Source organism: Ambystoma mexicanum, chromosome 1p (genome assembly GCF_040938575.1).
Source record: "Ambystoma mexicanum isolate Mex_15411 chromosome 1p, UKY_AmexF1_1, whole genome shotgun sequence".
Classification (NCBI taxonomy): domain Eukaryota; kingdom Metazoa; phylum Chordata; class Amphibia; order Caudata; family Ambystomatidae; genus Ambystoma; species Ambystoma mexicanum.
This window is the reverse complement of record NC_090921.1, coordinates 202,700,183-202,716,022: the sequence shown is the minus strand read 5'-3', so window position 1 is coordinate 202,716,022 and position 15,840 is coordinate 202,700,183. Positions and strand designations below refer to the sequence as shown.

The window sequence follows — 15,840 nt, the reverse complement described above, 5'->3', positions numbered from 1 at the left end:
CTCATGAACAGTCTCTTTCTTTATAACGTACTCCTTCTGACTTTGCAAACATCTTCATTTGCAAAGTTGTGCTAATACATTCTTCCTTGTTGTCCACTAGCACTACATCTTTCATTACTCCGCCATTTCCTCTTCATTCTTCTCGTCATTCTCCTCTATTTGTGAATCTGATACTACTTCTTATCTTGCACATGCTCACCCCACCGCTTCTTTTAGACCCAAGCCCATCTCCTCTTATTACTAGTCTCTTCCCTCTGCTGTTGTATTATCATACTTGATTCATCAATCTTTCCCTTCCCTCTACTACATTTCCCACTGAATTTAAGAGTGCAGTTATTCTTCCACTCCTTAAAAAATCTTTCTCTGCACCATCAGTTTACCGTCCCATCTCTTTGCTTGCTTACCTTTCTAAAATCTTGAAATGTGTGGTTGACACTCAAGTTTCATCCTACTTTCATCACAACTCACTTCTCCCTCTTCCTCAATCAAGGTTTAGGCATTTCTGTCTACTAAAACAAACTCAGTTCTGTCACTAATTCTCATTTAACTACTAGGCACTATAGACCTTCTTCTATTATCACCTTGTTAGATCTCTCAGCTGCTTCCCATACATGCTTCATCCTTCCTTCTACGCCACATTCTTTGGGATTTTCTAGTGCTGCTCTTTCTTGGTTCAAGTATTTTCTCACTGATCTGTCCTTCTGTTTTTCTTGGGGTGGTTTAGAGTTACTGTCTTTTCATCTTGACCACAGAGTTCCTCAAGGCTGGATCTTCTTCTTTTCTCATTGTATAATTCTGCTTTGTCTTCGATCATTTCATTGTTTGGGATTACATCACACTTTTCTGCTGAGGATTCAGAACTCTTTAGCTCTTTTTCTGCTTTTTCGGATACACTTCTTACTACTATTTCTGACTGTCTTCTCTCGATCCAAACTTGGATGCACTCACTTTATCTTCACTGCAATGCCTCTTAGACAGGAATCCTATTAATTCCAGCCTCTACTGTTTCCCCTTTGAGTCCACCTCTATTAACATGAATCGTATTTCTCTTTCTATCACATCATTTTCTCGTTACATCTGTGTCCTCTTTGATTTTTCCCTCTCTTTTTCTTCACAAATTTCTAATATTGCAAAGCTCCCACCTTCCTCACATGCCATGCTACTAAACGTCTTATCACTGGATTGGTTTGTTCATGTCTTCCTGTTAGTCTTACCACATCCCATCTTGCCCCTCTGTGCTCCATATTTAACTCACAATTTGCACACTTTGCGGAATCCCTGCTCGCCCTTTAATTTCTCCTTCTCTCCACTCACATTTCTGGTTATCTTTTGAATTGGGCATGGTGTGCTGCCAATGATCTCACATTGTGACCCCAGCTCCCTCCTACCCGCCTACCCTATGGCCACCCTCTTTGGGTGCCCACCCCTCACCCTCTTATGAGGCAAAAAACTTGGTGTCATCTTTGTCTCCTCTCTCTCCTTCTCTCCTCACATCACAGACCTTGCCAAGAAGGCCCACTTTCAGCTCAACCTCCTCAGAGGCATTCTTCCTTTCCTTGCCTTCCCCCAGAAACTCAATGTCTCCAGAGCTCTGGTCCTCTCTAGGCTGGATTACTGCAACAGTCTCTTCCTCAATCTCCCTTTATCCTCCCTTTGCCCCCTTCAACTAATCCAAAACAGGACTGCAAGACGTATCCTTGGTCTCATGCCCATGGACCACATATCTATAGCCGGAAAATCTCTCCACTGGCTCCCGGTTGCTGTTAGGATCAAGTTCAAGACCCTCTGCATCATCCACAAGGCTTTCTCTGGCATGGGACCCTTCTACATCCAACCCTCTCTCCCTAAATACCTCACTGCTAAAGCCCTCTGGTCCTCTAACTTCAACTCTCTGCAGATCAGATGCTTCTCTATGCAGAGAATGGGGGGTAGATCTCTATCGTATGCAGGATTCTCCCTCTGGAATGCCACTATCTGGCTTGAGCTGGACCTCCTTATGTTCCACAAGCTCCTCAAGCCCCTCCTTTTCACTTCTTCCTTCTCTCTCCCACTATCCTGCTAACTCCCCTATCTGCCGCAGTGACTGGCAGCCTGGTTCTCTATCAGTTCTAGAGGGCACCAGGCCCCCCGCCCAGTCCCCCACTCCAAGCACTTAGCATGGGGACCCTCTCCCCCTGCACCCATGCAATATCTGGCACTTGCCCTCCTGGCCCCCTTAGCAATTGCCTAGCCCCTGTTGCCCTCTTCCCCCCTCTTCAACGCCCCCTCCTTCTTCACTTTCACCCTCTCCTCTTTACTTCCCTTCCCATACATGCACTTCACATTGCTCAGACCGGCCCCCCCTCCTCTCCCTTGCACTTCTTGTTCCTGCACTTGCACGATCCAAAAGTCATAAGACCTAGTAGGAAAGTTATTTTTTATATTTGTCCCTTGTTCCCCCCTATCCATATTTGTCTTGTGGCACCTTGAAACATAATTTGTTGTATAGGCGCCTTACAAATGATATGATATGATAATTAATAACGCTCCTGTACACAAGGGTTTCTAGACGTGACAAGACAAGAACGGGAAGACTTCGGGGGGACAAACGATCTTACTAGGCCTTGTGTTATTGAGATCGTGCAAGTGCGAGAATGAGAAATGCAAGGGGAAAGGGAGGCGGGAAGTGCAAGGGAGAGGGGAGGTGAAAACAGGGCAGCAAGGTTCGGAATAAGTGCAGCCAAGGCAGTGCGTCTCTAGTTAGTGCAAGGAGAACAAGGGACTGTAGGGCTACAGTTACATCCCCTAAGTGCATGGTAATTCTGGAGGCAGTGCAAGGGTGACTGATCAAGAAAGAGCCTGGTACCCAGTGAGACTCTGAGGGTAGCCAAGCATCCAGTTGGTACAGAAGACAGGTAGGTCAGGTAGGTCAGCAGTGAAAGAAGAGAGAGAAAGGAGAGGAGAAGAGGAACGTTTTGAGCTTCTTCCGGAACTTCAGGTGGTCCGGCTCAAGTTTGAGAGGGGCAGGGAGGCCTTTCCGGACAGAGGTACATGCAGAAGAGAGAGATCTACCCCCCACTCTCTCCCTGGAGAAGCATCTGAACCTTAGAGAGTTGGAGGTAGCTGAGCAAAGGGCTTGCGAAGGAAGGTATTTTGGAAGAGAGTGTTGAATGTAGTGTGGGCCCCGCCCAAAGAAAGCCTTGTGGACAATGCAAAGGGTCTTGAACTTGATCCTTGCAGCCACCGGGAGCCAGTGGAGAAATTTCCAAATAATGAAATACATTTTACCTACAGTTCCTCTTTATTTGCATTACATTTAAACTTCATTCACTTGTTTCTTTGTATGTCCTGTCTTGTTCTCTTCGTTCCCATGCTCAGTTTCTTTTGACTGCTCCTAAGCCCACGTTTTTGATCATTCAGTCTTCTAGCCCCCAAACTTTTCAATACCTTTGCGCTACATATCAGATCAATTTTTTCTCACTCTCTTTCTCTCACATACCAAAAAACATTTGATTTCTGTTATGTTTTAAGATCTCTCTTTTAGGTATTTACACCATGTTCCATTCCTTTTTGTACTATTCCTTTTTATGCGCGGAACTCTGATTAGAGCGCCTTATAAATAAAATATAAATACAAATCCTCTACTTTACCTCAAAAAGCTGATCTACCTCATGATTTACTGACAAACTTGTAATGCGGCCCGATGATTTATACATTGCTACCCGCTTGATAGATAGCACTTTTGAAACATCCTATAGTTTAAACGAACTGGATGTAATCGTTGAGCTTGGGCTTGTAACCTGGTATAGTGCTGGTCTGGACGAAAACATATTCTGATTCTGATTGCATTCGTTTTTATTAGGAAGTTTGATACTGTTTGTTTCCAGGAAACCTGGGCTTGAGGACAATAGTATATTGAGGGTTACAAAAACTATGATGTTATCTCCATTCACAACTTTGACTGTCCAAGTGGTTGTTTAAGTATGTGGGTAACCACTTAACTCAAGCCTAGTGCAACTGTCTTAGAAATTAATTCACTAAACTTACAAAGGGTGCACTTCAAATAACTGGTAAATGAAAACATCTTTTTGATTATTAACCATCTGCTTGGGCAGCTGAGCCTGAATTATCCCTAAATATCAGACTAGATTTTGCAAGGGCGCTGGCACCGTCACCAACCTTTTGACATTAACTAATGTGATCCAAAACTCTTGGCACATATGCAACTTAAACATCTGTGATGTGTACATGTACTTTAGCATGGCCTTTGATACTGTGTGCCGGGACACACATTGGAGTAAGCTGGTGAGGTGGGGCATACCGTCTGGACTGCAGGTTGAACAATAGTGGGGGGGGGGGTTACTGATGCCATCAACACTTTTATTGGGCTTAAACAAGGTTGTATACTAGCCCAACTGTTGTTCAATCTCTTCCTGAGCGACCTGTCTGGAGCCCTGGTGAATAGTGTTTCCACATTTCCCGAGCTACGTATGGTGCAAATACTTTGACTTGGGTGCCGGGATGGCTTGATACTGTTAGATCTTATGCCTAAAGGTCTACAGAGTTGACTCAACTGCTATAATGTGCAGAAAATCGCCTGGTTATTAATTCGGGGAGTATGAACTCTATGTTCTTTAGCCCTAAAATTATAAAAGCCGTTAAGCCTTTAAAATTCAAATTAGGAACTTTACATATTGAACTGGTGTGCACCTATGAATATCTGAGGCCTACTCTGGACTCTAATTTGTGTTGGGTGTCCCATCTTGAATGCATTCAAGGGAAGGCTAACTCCAGTACTGCTGGGTTGACGCATTTCGCTAGGAGATATGCTGGATATTTTTTAATATCATTTGTGAATCTATATAAGGCTGAACTAAGACCGATTTTTTTGTACAGCACTAAAATATGGACTTATAACACCTGGAACAAATTATCCCAGATTGGCGTGGAACTGTATCAACTCCTTGATTAGTCTACCAAGTAGCACGCTGTATGAATACATCCTATGGTAAACCTTTGCTCCCTCCCTTGACTGCACAAGAAAGATAAGTTTTATCAAACATTGTATTAGACAGGGTTGGCCACATGTATTAAATCTTACACATAGGGCCTCATTACGACCCTGGCGGTACGGAGTGAACAGCGCCGTAAAAGGTGCCGGCGCCGTTCACAACGTACCGCTGCATTAAGAGTTCCCCTCACGGGACACGGTAAGCACGCCTGGGAAAACCAGGCGTGATTACCGGGTCCCGCGAGGGGAAGAGGGAGCAAACAACGGGCCATCTCGTAATGGCCCGTTGTTTGCTCCCTCTCCCATTCCCATTCAGCCCAACGGGGGCTGAAATGGGAATGGGGAAGGACCGTGTCCGGGTCCTTGGAGGGAGGAATTACCGGGCCTTCCGAACTCGGAATGGCCCGGTAAGTCCTCATTCCGAGGACTCGGTCCCCGATGCGATTTCGGCGGCAGCCATGCCACCAATAGCGGCATGGTTACCGCCGAACTTGTAATAAGGGCCATAGGGTCCACAAGGCAAAATAGCTCTGATGAAAATCAATTCTGAAGAGTTGCTAACTAACCCGGATGTAAAGCATCCTCTGGCAATTATGTTGTTCATTGGCTAAATAATACCAGTAGCAATGGCTATCTGATAGCCTACCTATATAATATGATTGTGGCATCCTATTTACGTATTAAGTGTAATCTTTTGGGTGCACTAGGGTTTTTTTGTTTTGGGGACTCACACTTGCCTAATCGCCATTGTCGACTCTATGTTCATATTTCCCTAAGGACCTTGGTAACAGAGAGTACATAAACTCATGCAGCGTTGCACAACTCCTTTGAGAGTAGCGACGCAAGGAGCCCTGGATACTCCTTCCGGATATGCTGGACAGGAAGGGGGCGTGGCCTCCATGGCTAGCTCCGTTGTGTGAATCACTAGAGCGGCACATTGAGTAGAGTGTAACTCCATCTTGGAATTAGTACATACAGGGATGTTAATGCCGTGCATCTGAACCCTCGAGGATAGATTCATCACAGTATGCCCTCTCTTAAGGGTATCTCCCCCCGGTTTGTCGGGTTGTCTGACATGAAACCTCATCACCAATCGCGGGGCATGTATTGCCAACTCCGGCTCCCAGGTTCGATCCGAGAGGGAGTACCCCTTCCAATCCACCAGGTATTGTAATCGTCGCTATGAATTTCGAAACCCTTAGACACATATTAACGGAATGTAAAGTGTTGATTTCCCCCTGTCATACAACATGTCTGGCAGCAGGATTTGTTTTTAAGAAAAATGAGACAGAGGCATCTGATTGCTTGTGGCAGGGTTATTTAGACGGCAATGATTTCAGCCTGTTATACCACATGACAAAGCTATGGCATCAAGTGGCAGATGTTTTCTTATTACTCCAGTAGACAGCTATGTAAGTAAGGCACATTCTCTATGGTCTCCTTATGTCTACATTTTACTATAAATTATGTTATCTCCTTGTGTTTCTATTGTATATTTAAGGATTGTCTATTATCGATGAGTTGTGTTTTTATGTATAAAAAGCCAAATATGGCTGTATTATACAAATAAAACAATAATATTAATAATAATACATTTTCATATTATTATCATTATTATTATATAGAACTAAACATATGGCCTCCAAGGCTGGCCAGAATGTGATGGAAACAATATACAAACTAGTTTCTCCAATCAAAGAACAGTTACATAGGGCCTCATCACGACCTCGGCGGTAACCCTTAAATCCGGCGGTAGCGCTATTACCGCCGGATTTAAGGGTCCGCCGAATCAGGGCTTCGGCGGATTTCGCCCAGCTCTTAGCTGGGGGGAAATCCGCCGAAAATTCGCGCTATTACCGCCGGCGGGAAATCCGCCGGCGGTAAGAGCGCGAAAATTCCCCATTGAGCCCAATGGGGAATGGGGCATTCCCGAATGGGCTCAATGGGGAATGGGGACTTCCAAGTCCGCCCAAGTCGTGATCCCGCGCTATTAGCGCCGGGGGCTATGGCGGTCCCGCTAATAGCCCCCGCGCTAATAGCGTTACCGTTACCGCCGAGGTCGTGATGAGGCCCATAGTGTAGAGACCACTCCACTAAATTTATTGTTCGGTGATTTAAACCACCAATTTGAGCATCTCAGTGAGATGCATTCCTTTCTAGAAAAAATACCTAATCTGGAACATAACTGTTCTTACTACCCTAAAACTGGGCAACCTTATGCATGCATTATGCACCGTGTTATTATATATCCAACAAATTGAGTTAATAGAGAAAGCAGGGAGACTAGACTTACTGGAGCCAGGAAGCACTGTGGTATTGCTGGGATGTGGTAGGTTTTGCAAATCTCTTGATTTGGGTGCAGGGCAAGCCAAGCTATCAACCTTGTGCATTAACTGTGAAGAGTGCACATGGTGGAGCTTCTACACTCCTTCAATTAAGCATGAAAAAATAGGTCTAGTGGATTCACAACAATTTATGTTTGGGTTTCAGCCCACAGCACCATACTGGCCTTAGAATAGTGAGCAATGAAGCAACTCAATGATCACTTACATTGCATGTGTGCCTTTCCAGAACAATAGTGTTGGGGTACTCAACATCCGTAAACACAGCCATGTTTTCATTTATGATAGTGAAAGAGAAGACTCATGATGCTGCATCATTCTGATTGTTGTTAGATGTTTACATGATATGGGGGAAGGCTGGGACTAGGGAGTCATTGATTATTATTGGTCCGCAATATGTGTTAGCTCTCAATTGATTTCACTAAATGGTTTGTATTTGTTTTCTACCTCCAGCTTCTCCATTATATTAAGAACGTGCATTTTCGAAATAAAGGCGGAGCTGACGTATTTTTTAATAGCAATGGTGAAGCTGGCGCTCAGTATGACATTGTAAACTGGCAACGGGGTCCCGGCGGAAACCTCAGGCAGGTGACTGTGGGAATATACGATGACAGAGCTCCTCCGGGACAAGCTCTCACTATCAATACCAGCGCGATTATATGGCCTTCAGATGTCACTCAGGTATGAGCATCAACAGATATGCCATGCATTTGATGGATTTTACTTCACTAAATGAATGTTGGTGGTGTGTGATATGGAAATGAATCACCTTGGAAATGAACCTTTCACATAACATGTTCATCTGGTTCTTAGTGATTGCATCGACAGCCAAACTATCGACAACCATAGCATTGACAAAAAAAGCATCTAAGAAAAAATGGAATGCCTTTTTTAAATTTTTTTTATGGGGGGCTCCTCCACCAAATCCCCATTTTTAAATCATTAAAACACATTCTTACCAAACTAAACCCTTTACCATTGAAAAAAATGCATTCAATGGGGGTTTATTCGATGCATTTTTTTCAATGGTATGGTCTGTCGATGGTTTGTATTTGATGTAATGACCGGATACCGTTCATCTGGTCAAGAAAGAGCGTAAGACTGAGGTTATGTTAAGAATTCATAATTAAAAGCAATTGAGACCAGCATATTGCAGTCTGGACATCAAGAGCGAAATCCGCTGCAGAACATAATTAAAAGTACAAGGATACAAATGGGATGTATTTGCATTATTAGTTACCCTGAAGCAAAGAATGTTGTCAAGTGCCTGAGTTAGATATTCCTGATCGTGGCATTACTTCTGAATCGGAATATGCCATTTTCCATAACATCACAAGTCAGAGATATATGAGTCAAATGACTATTTGAGTTCAATTTCATTCCTCATTCGTAAAGGGAAGTCTAATTCATAGCTAAAACATCCACATAGAACGCTATGGGCCAGTCGAAGCAAGAAGGATGGCCTAGGTGGGCATGTAAAAGTGAAGAGAACCTATAATTATAATTGTTCTTTTATAACGTGTTTAATACCAATGACTGGTTTCTAAGCACGGGATCGAGATTCAAACCTGTGCTTCGCTGCTTTGTCTTGCTTGCAAGACAAACGTGTTGCCCCTGAGTTATCCTTCCCCTTATCACAGTCTCTATCCAATCAAAAATAGCTATGTCAACTATTTCATCTTGGGTGAAGTGTGCTGGCATTAAGCTCAAACACTTAGGCAGAAGGAGTTTTTTTGGAAACCTGAAAAGCAAGAGATGCCATAGAACACAAGAATAGCAGATTTGAACTCCATCATGAAGTAGCTGACAGTGAAATCTTCTTAAGTGGGCCTTTTGTAGATGGACTGAATGCAGAAGCATTTTCACAAAGTGGCCCCGATTACCTGAGAGAGACTTTGGTGTACAAACTGGAAGGAAGAGATTACCTGACAGAGCTGCCTGACACCAGTCAGTGTGCCTACCTGTTTTGGGCCTTGATAAGACTAATAAAAGTAAGTACTGTGACCCCAAATTATTTATAGAAAGGTCCTAAAGAATTAATTAGATCCCAGAAAGCAATTAAACATATTTTGTGAACCCTGTTTAAGTGCTAGTTAACTGAAAGCGGGAGTATAATACAAGGTGTATGTGTTTTGTGATTTATAATCTATGAATGCATTTGATATCTCATAGTGAAATATGAAGTGACAAGTGCCTTGGTTGGGATCTGCCATAGTCAATTAAGTTATTGAAATTGATACCTTAATGAGCATAAGAAACTGGGGTTCTGTGCGGCTGGATCTGATTCCTTGTGAATAGTGAGAGAGTTGGGCACTGCTATCCCAATATTCCAGAAGAATAGAAACCCTAGACACCCTGAGACTTTAACATTGTTTTCAACTAATTTAACATTACAAAAGACGACCTATTGTATGTATGGTCAAGCTAAGAACCAAGAGCTTGTCATAGATATTTTCCAACATTTTAGATTTAAATCAGTGCAAGAAATTGTAAGCTGTGTTGTACCGAGCAACATTTTTCTCTAATGCTAATAATTCAGAGAAAACGGACTACATTATTTTTGTTTCAAACTTTATTCTGAGAACTTGGTCAATCTCAAAAGAAAGTTAAATCAAACAATCAGTACCAATGTGTCTGTCTGTATTATAAAGTAGTTAAGACTATTATCTAGAACAGTCATGCATACTGTGTTTTATATGTCAGGTCATTTACGCAAATAATGAGACAACAGACGGCGGGTTGCATTTTACATTCCGTAAACAACTTTCCTATATCCATTTGAAAGATTTGGTTGGACTTCAACAGCATTGCAAGTTAGGGGAGCACTTTAGACCCTTGATTTAATATTTTAAATAAAACAAAATATTCAGATATTCAGATTAAAACTGCCGGTGTACTTTCCCAAATTGTGGGTGGGACTGTTTTTTGGGGGACTAGGAAGGTAAATATATTCCACAGATAGATGTCATTACTGTTTCATGTTTGGCAAATATTTGTTTATATTCTGCACACAAATGGTACACAATACGTGTAGTTTGTCTGATAAAGTGAAAAAGTATATATACAGTATTGGCTACTGCGGAACCCACAAAATGTCAATAGTCAATATTCCCAGACGGCTACATTTCAGCTTGTTGCTAAACACTGAGGCCTGTATTGTGCAATAATGTCATTTGATTCATAAAATGCAATAATGTCCAATGAGGCTATGCCAATGAAGTTTATATAGTTCAACCTCCTTTTTGGAGGTGGACATTTAAAAGAAGTATGTTATGCCTTGACTTTTCCTTTACGGCAAGAGCAAGGCTGTCAGGATCTTTGCCATTACAAAGCTTTCCTTTGGTTTGACCTGTAACAGACAAGACCAAGCACAGGGTAAGGAGGCACATATGAAATCACCTTTCATTTGGATCCAGATGAGCTTTGATCTTTGACGGATACTCCCAAAGGTAATACTACCCCATTCCGAGGTTGGGCTCATTCACAAAAGGGGATCGGCAGCCATGGACATCGGTCATTCTCTGGGTACAGTGACCCTAACACCAATGCCTCCGGCCATGGCCTGCCGCCATACCTAGCAGTCACTGCACCTAAGGCATGGAGTTTTGCCATGCCCAGGCAGAGTGAAACTATAAGTGACCAATGGGCCTGGCCTGCAATAATGACTGAGGGCTGAGTTGACCATTTTACCCCAACTCATCCTTGTACTCCTGCAGAGCAGAATCCAATTTGTCACAATTGGCACACACAACATTTGTCACACATTGATTTTGGAGCCCACCCCCCAAACTCATGCCAGTCAAATGCCATTTGTGATTTACCACTGCCCTTGACATGTGAGTGAAATATACCTTGCATTTTCAGCCTCGGATTGAATTCCCTATAAGAATATAATTTGATTGAAAAATTTGGAGGAAGTTGATATTTGTATAACTTGCCTCCCCATTAATTATGCAGATTTCAGGTATACCATTTCACACATTTGCGGGTTCTTTCCTCATTAGCTCTCATTAGCATACTTCGCTGATAGTGTGCAACTCATTCTGGACCTCTAAAACGTCATTTTATGGAGTTGTCCCCGCCCCTCCCTGGAATGAAAAGCTCTAATGCGGACTGGCCAGCGTTCCAGGATGACTGGTGATGCTGTCAGCAGCCTTGGGCGCCGGCCTCCCCTGTGGGTCGACTATCCCCAAGCCCAGTGGCAGTCCCATGGAGCCCCGGCGGGGTCCCTGTCCCTCCACATAGGGAATAGCTATAATGCGCCCAGGCAGAGCTACAGGACATCCAGTGGGCTGTCCTCAGCCTTTGGTGTCTCTCTCCCATGTGAGTCAACCACCACCAAGCCAAGCAGCGGCCCCAAGGAGCCCTGGCGGGGTTCGCGTCCCACACAGGAGGGAAAAACAATGACACAGCCCAGCCAGAGCTACACAATGGCTGGGTGTGCTTGGGTGCCTGGCTCCCATGTGGGTTGACTGACTCCAAGCCATCCCTGGAAGGAAAAGCTCTAACACGGCCTGGCCAGAACCCTGGGGTGCTGCTCCCAGTCTTGGGCATCTGCCTCGCACGTGGATCGACCACCTGCCTCCCCAGTGGGTGGTGGAGTCCCTATCCCTCCCTGGATGGGAAAGCTGTAATGCAGCCCAGCCAGAGGTCCAGGACAGCCATAACAATTTGTACCTTCCCTAGGAGCAGATTGCCAGGTTATGCTGACAATCTGTCCCAGGGAGTGCAAAAATTGCATGCCCAGTCCCTTTTGGCTATAGAGGGGGAGAGGGCTGCTTATCTGGTAAGTGGTCCCCCAGGCTCCTCCCCTAAAATGAACCACTGGATGTCTAGTGGCCATTGCTGCTCCTCAGGGGTGGCAAAACTGTGGAAACTGCTCACAATTGTGCCCCCCCCCCCTCCAGGGAATCAGAAAGGATCTGTACCTCCTAGCTGAGTTTCCTGGGAGGGCTGGCCATAGGAACTGAGCCTCCCCCTGCTATCTCAAAGTTTGCCAAACGGTATTTTTTTGCCTTACTTGGGGCAAATTGTTGCATAACAGCACCCATCTGCAACCCAAAGAAGGCAAAACAACACTTTGCCACCTTTGTGGCAATTTCTGGCCGGGGTAGAGTGAGGGTGGGGGTTTGTTTGGCCTGAGGGGCACACCCCCAGCCCCAGAATCATTTCCCTGGTGGCCTAGTGGTCCATGCTGCTTCTTCCATTCTGTGGCAGAATAGGGCCAGACCCTCAATGTTACCCCCCCCCCCCCAAGGAAGCAGCAAGGATCTGCCACTCCTTAGAAGGATTCCAGGGGGCGGGGGAGCTGGCCCACATGTACAGGGCCAGCCCGATGAGGCACCCAAATGTGCCACTATATATATAGTGGTGGGAGTTTTGTCTTCCTTGGGGCAGATCAGTGGAACAAACCACCAATTATGCCGCAAAGAAGCCAAAACAACATTTTACCAACTTTGTGGCAAAGTTCAGGGTGGGGATGAGGGGAAGTTTTGCCTGTGTGGAACCCGGACCCCCAAAATCAATTCGTTGCTGGTCTCCCCTTTTGAACAAGCTCTCCCCCAAGCCAATCGGGCAAAAACTGAGCAAGCAGCATGGAAAACCGTGTCTGCAGAATTCACTGAAAGGCTTCTGGCATGTAAATTAAATTTCCTGATGACATCAGTGGACGTTGCGTGCGTTGACATCATCACGGCTGCCCCCCGAGCCCAGGCCACCAGGCACAGAAGTGGAAGTCTTCCCCTTCACAGCCTGGGGGTCGGGATCATCAGTGCTCCTCCCGGGGTTTGGTGGGGTGGATCTCCCTTGCATAGGTAAGTAATGAAAAGGACGAGATTGCAATCTTGTCATCCGCAGTTAAGCAGTTAAACAAGCATTGGCTTCCTCCGGTCTGTCGCTATGCACTTTTTTAAAATTAAACTAATTAAGGAATTAAAGCTTTTTTAATACATTTAACACCACAAAAATAATAATGGCCCCTAGTACCCTTCTTATACATTTTAAGTTAATTTACCTGTCTCTTAATAAGTATAATAAATACGGATTGTTTCCTAAATTAGCATTAAATACTCTTCAAAAATATAAATGTAAGGAAAATGACAAAACATGAAAGCATCTCTCCAAGAGCTTGTTAAGCAATACACACACAAACACAGAATTGGCCGTTGCAGCCAAGTCATAGACATCACAGCACACCCAGTATTCTTTACTGGAAGTTCACTGCCACTTTAGAGCCAAATGGGCAATGCATTGTTAGAATGCAAAGTAACACAGATGTCAAGTCTTCAAATGCAGTAACATGTCTTTGCCAATAGGGCATTGCTATTCTATACAGAGAATTGTTGAACCCAAGTCAGACAGCTTTCAAGGATTCAGACAATTACATATATGTTAAACTCTAATAGGGGTTGTCAGCACAGTATAGTTTGAACCGGTTTGGTGAATAATTGGACCTTTTTGCATAAACACCAGCAAAAAGTATGTTGGGTTTAGAATGCGGGAAAAAACTTAAGCTCTAAAAGAGTGACATGGTTTTCGGCCTAGGACCGTTATAGCAATGCCAAGCCCTCTACTCTTTTTAGTACTGATTTGAATATTTGGTTATGTTTTTCAGGTTCCAGCCTCAGTGTGTAGTCAAAGCTGCCTGCCTGGCTTTAGAAAGGCTGTGAAAGAAGGGGAACCTGTCTGTTGCTTCGTGTGTGTTCTGTGTCCTCCGGGTGAGATCACCAACCAAACTGGTGAGTAATGAGGAGCAGAATGAATTAAGTGAAATCTCCTAAATATCGGTAGGTTTTACCAGGCCAAATACAAGCACAGGTCCTGTTTGGCAGTAGATTTTAGCTCAGGTACATGCTAACTCTTCATGTACATTATTTCAAGCCTTTGTAAAGCTATTTATATTAGGTATCCATGATGCATTGGACAAGCTATAGACTTTCAAAACCTGAGCCGAAGTGTTATTGTTTGTCCAAGTTAACACCAACTGCCAATCATAACAATATGTTATTATATCTAATATGTTCATATTTAGACTCGCTACTACCATTGTTTCGCTAGCGTGTAATTGAATGTCCTTATTGGGTCATAACAGAGGTAATTCTGGGTTATCTACATGATCAAACATAGGGGGCACAAAGCAGGAGCTGTATGCTGGTCTCAATGCAGCATACATCTGCTTTTCTGTTATGCTCTAGCCATAAAGGTTGCTGATGTTGGTGGATGGGACCTTCTGTAATCTTAGCCCACAGGTCTCTATCTATAAAGATTCTCAAATTTAGAACCTAAAATATATGCTAAAACTGTAGACCAACTAGCTGATTATGCCTTACACAACCTAAAGTTTGAACCCAATCCCTTTGAAGCCAGAGACACCCTTCCCTCTACTGGTATGAATGGGTGAGGACACCGGACTTTGGGGGAAAAGGGGTCACATTGTGTCAGGAGGGACTAGAAAGTGCCTACCCAGAGAGAAATCAGAACGGTCTTGTAGAATTTAAAGGGGTACTTCAGTCTGAAATTTGATTGGCGAAAATTGATCCAGGATGTATTTCGAAGCATATATCTATTGTTCTTTCAAAAATTTCCAATGCAACGTACCCCCGTTTTTTGCACTTTAACACACGTGAAAACAAGGGTCGGGTCCCACCATCTTGGGCTAATCTTATCCGTTGATACATCGCCCTAAGTTCAAGTGCCCTCGCGGCACTAATTCAGATCACCGGCCCCTAACGCTGACATCACTAGACGCTTACGCCCCATTCCACAGCGCCAATGCACGTCTCATGTCAGCGTCCTCTGTGCTCCATCTAAATGTCTAGTCACCTCATTCCTCGACAAGTGTAAACAAACCCTTTCTGATCACACAAAGTTTGAGTTTTTTTTTCCTTTGTGTCAGTGTATTTCATTTCAAGCTTCCCTGACTTGTTTCTGCTCTGTTCACCTATCTTCCCAGTATGATGCACTGAAAATAGGTACTTACACTACCCAAAATGAATTAATTCAGTCATTTTTTATTTCTTCTATTATGTACTAAACCATATTTAAACATGTGTCCTTGCAAACCTTTAAAGTTTGAGCATAATAATCTTGTCTTTTCACAGTGTGTTTTTGTAACATGGCTGTCTCTTCACTTGTCTTTCTTTAACAGTCAATGTTAATCGAAAACCTCTTATCTTTACTGTATGCAAACAAAAGCTTTTTTATTTACCTCACTGTTGATTCTGTGCTTCTTCACTATTCAGGAACGGTGGCACAATTCAGCCCTGCATATATGAGCCCGAATATTCAGAAGAGGAAATCCCTGAAAGAGAAAAAAGTCTAGATGATGTGAAATCAGATGAAAGTCATAAAGATCAATTGCCAAAGCCTGAACCCTGTCGCATGCAACATGTTTCCACATGGTGCACCTGCCATTGTTGTGAGCGTATACCTACTCTGGTGGAGAACTGCTGTTACAGAGAACATTCTGTCCGCTTGGCCTACAATGCCGAATAAGACACATCACCGCTA

The 15,840-nt window shown here is 43.8% G+C and overlaps 1 protein-coding gene across 1 annotated transcript in view; it reads left to right on the top strand.

Moving 5' to 3' along the window:
* The window catches only part of LOC138468562 (extracellular calcium-sensing receptor-like), a 179,556-nt gene that overhangs the window by 129,858 nt on the left and 33,858 nt on the right, over window positions 1-15,840 (top strand). Inside the window, exons 6-7 of the mRNA XM_069609023.1 lie at window positions 7,786-8,013; window positions 13,946-14,069. Of these exons, the coding sequence (XP_069465124.1) occupies window positions 7,786-8,013; window positions 13,946-14,069 (352 nt within the window). The remainder of the gene's footprint in view (window positions 1-7,785; window positions 8,014-13,945; window positions 14,070-15,840) is intronic.